The sequence below is a fragment of the Adiantum capillus-veneris genome, chromosome 3, assembly GCF_014529385.1.
Source record: "Adiantum capillus-veneris isolate H3 chromosome 3, ASM1452938v2, whole genome shotgun sequence".
Taxonomy (NCBI): domain Eukaryota; kingdom Viridiplantae; phylum Streptophyta; class Polypodiopsida; order Polypodiales; family Pteridaceae; genus Adiantum; species Adiantum capillus-veneris.
The window spans coordinates 122279002-122283996 of NC_140933.1; the positions used below are offsets into that span (position 1 = coordinate 122279002).

At 45.4% G+C, this 4995-nt stretch overlaps 1 protein-coding gene across 1 annotated transcript; it reads left to right on the top strand.

Annotated features, from left to right (window-relative positions):
• The first annotated feature begins 1489 nt into the window (after nucleotides 1–1489).
• Nucleotides 1490–4717, top strand: LOC147461630 (uncharacterized). The gene has a single exon (XM_086509119.1). The coding sequence runs from the start codon at nucleotides 1877–1879 to the stop codon at nucleotides 4466–4468; it is 2592 nt and encodes an 863-aa protein (XP_086365245.1). The 5' UTR covers nucleotides 1490–1876; the 3' UTR covers nucleotides 4469–4717.
• The last annotated feature ends 278 nt before the right edge of the window (nucleotides 4718–4995 follow it).

Consider the following 4995-nt stretch of genomic DNA (forward strand, 5'->3'; position numbering starts at 1 on the left):
GGTGTTACTTAGTGGTGAGGCCATAAGCACCAACATATCTAGTCCTTACGTGAGACTTTGGTTTTCCTATAAATGTATTTAACTTTGTGCACATTGTTGTTGCAAGGGAAGCACTACACCTATTTATTTATTTTTCTATATTCCCTCCCAATACCTCCAAGTGTCCTTCGTAAAAATTATGTCCTTTAAAAAAACCCACATCATTTAATTTAATTAAAAAAAACCCACATCATTAATTTATTCACAAAGTTTGGTTTTATGCTTCTAAATTAAAAGATATCAAAGAAGTTTACTTGTAGAGACTAGAAGCTCCTAAGTTTCAAGGTATCAACATCATATTTTTTTTGGTACGGTAAGAGACCCCATGCATATTAAGAAGCAAAGGACGAGAATTAATTTAGTCATTTGCTAATAATTGAGCTAGTACTAGTCGTTTTGGAAGCTTCATGTATGCCTTTGGGTAGGCTAGTCCAAGTGGTTGGGGGGCAGCCACATGTTTAGCTTCAAGCAATGCTAGTGGCATTAGAATTGCATTCCAAAAGAAACACGATATCAATTCTTGCACTTCAACGTTGTGTGTGTGTGTGTGTGTGTGAGAGAGAGAGAGAGAGAGAGAGAGAGAGAGCACAAGAAGTTTTGGACAAATTCTCACAATATTCCCACATTGTGTCTTACCTTGACATCATGAGCTAGCTAGGTACGTTTGGGGGCAGGGACCGCCGGCCCGGTGGGGGGGCCGGCGATCCCCTGCCCCTAATCGTTCCTAGCTAGGTATGCGATGCCTCTCGAGTAGAAGCTTATGATGTTATGCATTGTATGAAAAACACTGAGAAAGACTCCATTTTTCTACATGAGAAAATTTCTAAATCTTCTTGTGGATGGAGAGAGAGAGAGAGAGAGAGAGAGAGAGAGATTGCACACTGAATGGGTTAGGCAATGGTCACGTGAGGCTTAGTTATCAGTTATTTGAACAAATAACTAAGCCTCATTTTTGGTCACACGCAAAAAGGAGCAAAAAATGAGTTACTAAGTCTACCCTTTGTAACAATGCCGATTTTTTCATAGTTGTGAAGTTCAAGGCATAGTTGGGAGGATGAATGAATAACTAAAGCCTTGCATGACCATGCAAGAGGCTTAGTTATTCATTTAATACTTTGTCTTGGCATAGTTGGCATAGTTATCAATAACTGATAAGCTTCGCGTGACCATGCCCTTAATATAGCACGAACCTCCAAGATGTGTGTGTGTGAGTGAGAGAGAGAGAGAGAGGAGGAGGGAAGGAAGGGACGTTCCATCCTCAAGAAAGCTAACCTCGAGGTATTGAAATGGATTCGGTATGAATCATGCACAATTGCTAAACAAGTGAGAAGCCAACTAGGCTAAGCATTCTCAAGCGCAAAGGCATGGATCAAGGAGAGAGCCCACATGAATATGAGAGAGAGAGAGAGAGAGAGAGAGAGAGAAAAGAAAGCCTTGCTTTCAGCTGATTAAGGTTGACGTTTGCAAAACCGTAGTCTGGGCCAAAACATTGAGCACGTTGGGGCATGTGCGAGGTGGCCATAATATACATGGTCCTCAGGGGTTTCGAAACCCTTCATCAACAAGGCACGCACAGCTACCTGTAGGAAGCTCTCACCCACAGACACAGAGAGAGAGAGAGAGAGAGAGAGAGAGAGAGAGGAGTTGACTGTTCTTTAGAATAGTGAGAGATGGGCAGCAAGAAAAGCGACTCGAGACGGGTTGGAGGGAGACAAATAGCCAATAATCTAATAGCCCCAATTTGACACGAAATTGGAAATGTAGGTGAAACCCCAAAGGTTTGCAACCAGTAGCACCATAGGCATATGCCCACTGTGGCAAATTCCTGTGTGCTGCCATGCCCCTCCCTCACCTGCTCCTCCTCCTCCTCTGCTACCTCCTTGGCTGCACTCCGCTCCTGGAAGCCCAGCCCGTGGGCTCACCCGCTAATGAAACAACGCCGCCTGCAGCAGCACCCATCGGCGCACCTGCTCCATTGCCACCACCCTCCGCGGGAACACCCTCTGTCGCCGCCCAGCAGGCTGCCCTGCTTGCTCTGAGAGCTGCCTGGGAAGATCCTACCGGCCGCCTTGCAACCTGGAGCGCCTCCAATGGTGCTAACCTATGCTCTTGGTGGGGGGTCACATGCACTACCTCCTCTGTCACCTCTCTCTCCCTCAATGGCCTCTCCCTCTCTGGCACCCTCTCCCCTGCCATCGCCAACCTCTCCTCTCTCTCTACTCTCAACCTCTCCCACAATAACCTCACTGGGCTCATCCCACCTGAATTGGGCTCCCTTCATTCTCTCACTTCCCTCTACCTTGCCCGTAACTTCTTCAATGGTAGCATTCCCAGTGCTCTCTTTCTCTCCTCCTCTCTGCAGTTCCTGCTTTTGGATACTAATAACCTCTCTGGAAAGGTGCCCCCCACCATAGCCAACCTTGGCGGACTCAAGTACCTCTCTCTTCAATCCAATGCCTTCACAGGACCAATCCTCTCCTCCATCACCAACCTCACCAAGCTTACTGCTCTCTATGCTGGCTCCAACAAGTTCAATGGAGTCATCCCTCTCCAAATCGGAAATTTACAAAGGTTAGTCCATCTTGATTTGGGTGCTAATCTCTTCACAGGCTCCATCCCCTCCTCCATTGGATCTCTCACTCTGCTGAAAGAGCTTGTGTTGGGAGATAATCAACTACAAGGGCCCTTGCCTCCAGAGCTTGGCAGCCTTCATAATGTCACAGCAATGAACCTCTCCCACAACTCCTTCAGCGGAACCATTCCTCCAGAGTTTGGAAGCATGTCCTCGCTACAGGTACTTGACCTCTGCGCAAACGACCTCGAAGGCAGTGTCCCAGCATCGCTCGGTAACCTGACGATGTTGAAGTCATTCAATGTGTCTTTCAATAATCTGGCAGGAGAGATACCCATGAATGGGGTGTTAGCCAACTTCAACTACACATCGTATATAGGGAATGAGCTTCTATGTGGGGATCCATTGATGGGCGCAGAATGCAATAGGCTGCCCAAGGAAAGGCCGCCGGAGCGAATGAAGCACGAGAAGTCAGACAACAAGAAGGAATCAGAGCTGAGCAAGGATGGGAAGGTGACCATAATAGTGGTGGTGGGGGCTTTTGGGCTAGTGCTGATCTTTGTGTTTTTGGTATTCTGCTGTTGCAAGATAAGGCAAGAAGAGGCTATAATGGAGAGGCCTCTGGAGAGAGCAAGAAATAGCTTTAGCTTGGATGTAGCAGACAGCATGAGAAAGGCCAAGTTGGAGATATATATGGAAGGCTTCCCACACAACTATGAAGAAATAGTCTCCAATGCAGGCTACTTTGACACAGCCCATGTTCTTGGCAAGGGAAGGTTTGCCACCGTGTACAGGTCAGATTTGCCAAATGGCAGACACCTGGCAGTAAAAGTGTTCAACAACCCAATTACCCAATCAACTTTTGAGAGGGAGGTGGCACAATTGCATGAGTCAGCAAGCCGCGTCAGCACGCTTTTGGCTATAAGAGGCTACTACTCTAACCCCATTGAGAAGGCCATTTTCTATGATTTCATGCCTAAGGGCACCTTGTATGATGTTCTTCACAAATCTCCCACCCTTTTGGATTGGTCCAAGAGAATCAACATTGCCCTTGGTGTTGCCCATGCCCTTGCCCATTTGCACAGAGCCTGTACCTCCAAAATCCTTCATATGGACTTGAAATCCTCCAATGTCTTCCTAGATGATGATTTGAACCCACTTGTTGCCGACTATGGCCTCATCGCCCTCGTCTCTAAGACAGTAGTGGAGACACCCGGCTATACACCTCCTGAGTTCACATCTGTTTCATATTCCGTGAGGCGGTATACAGAGAAGGTTGATGTCTATAGCTTTGGGATCTTGCTTTTAGAGCTACTCACTGGGAAGACCCCTGTATCTCATGAGGAAGACAATAGTCGGCGGACTTCACATGATGAGGAGGACAAGAGCTCTATTGCAAACAATGAGGAAAAGGAGAAGAGCCCTATTGCAAACAATGAGGAAAAGGAGAAGAGCCCTATTGCAAACAATGAGGAAAAGGACCCTATCTCACCCCATGAGGAAAGGAGCTCTACTCCACACCCAGAGGAGGAGAATTGTGTCTCACTTGAGGAGGAAAAGAGCCCTGTTTCAAACCAAGAGGAAGAGCTTGAGGTAAAGCCACATTTGGTGACTTGGGTGCTAGGTTTACAAAAGGAGGAACGAGGCCTACAATCGCTAAATCCTTTTGTTGTGGAAAGTTGTCCATCGCTTGATCATCAAGTTCAAGCTTTCAATCTTGCCATTCTTTGCATCGATGACGAGCCTGCGCAAAGGCCATCCATGACAGAAGCCATAGGCATTCTTGAGAGACTATCTTGCAGTGCATCTCCCATGAAAGACCCTGAACATCAATCAAAAAGGCCCCTCCTCAAATAAGATGTTTTTCTTTGGCATCTACAAAACAAGATTCTTTTATTATAAAAAAGATCTAACATTAAAAGCAAGAAAGGGTTGTCTTGCTTATAGAAACGCTTGTTCATAATTTTCATTTGTTTATGTATTCCATGCTCTCTTCCGGAGAGACTTGCTCCATCTTCTAGGAGATTCTTTGAGACAAGATTACAAGAGATTTCCAAAGAGGGAAATTAAAACAAGAACTTCAACAAGGGGAGTTTTCAAACATAAGCTTTGCATTTTATTCATTTTTTTCATATTAATTTGAATAAGCTTGCAAATGCAATCAGAATAGACATGGTCATGGTCTTGAATAATCTGACTATTGCCCACAATTGTCCTCCGAATTAATGGCCGCTTAAGTGAGGTATGAAGAGCATACCCGGTCTATCTATAGAACCACTTTGGTGGAACTTGTAAGCAATAAGCAATATCAACTATTTCAATGATATTTCTAATTATGACCTCCAAACACATTTGATTGCTTACATGCTTTATGAAAGGAGAAA

What these genes read in the sequence shown, in the direction of transcription:
- LOC147461630 (XM_086509119.1), top strand. Translation starts at nt 1,877, where the DNA reads ATGCCCCTCCCTCACCTGCTCCTCCTCCTCCTCTGCTACCTCCTTGGC.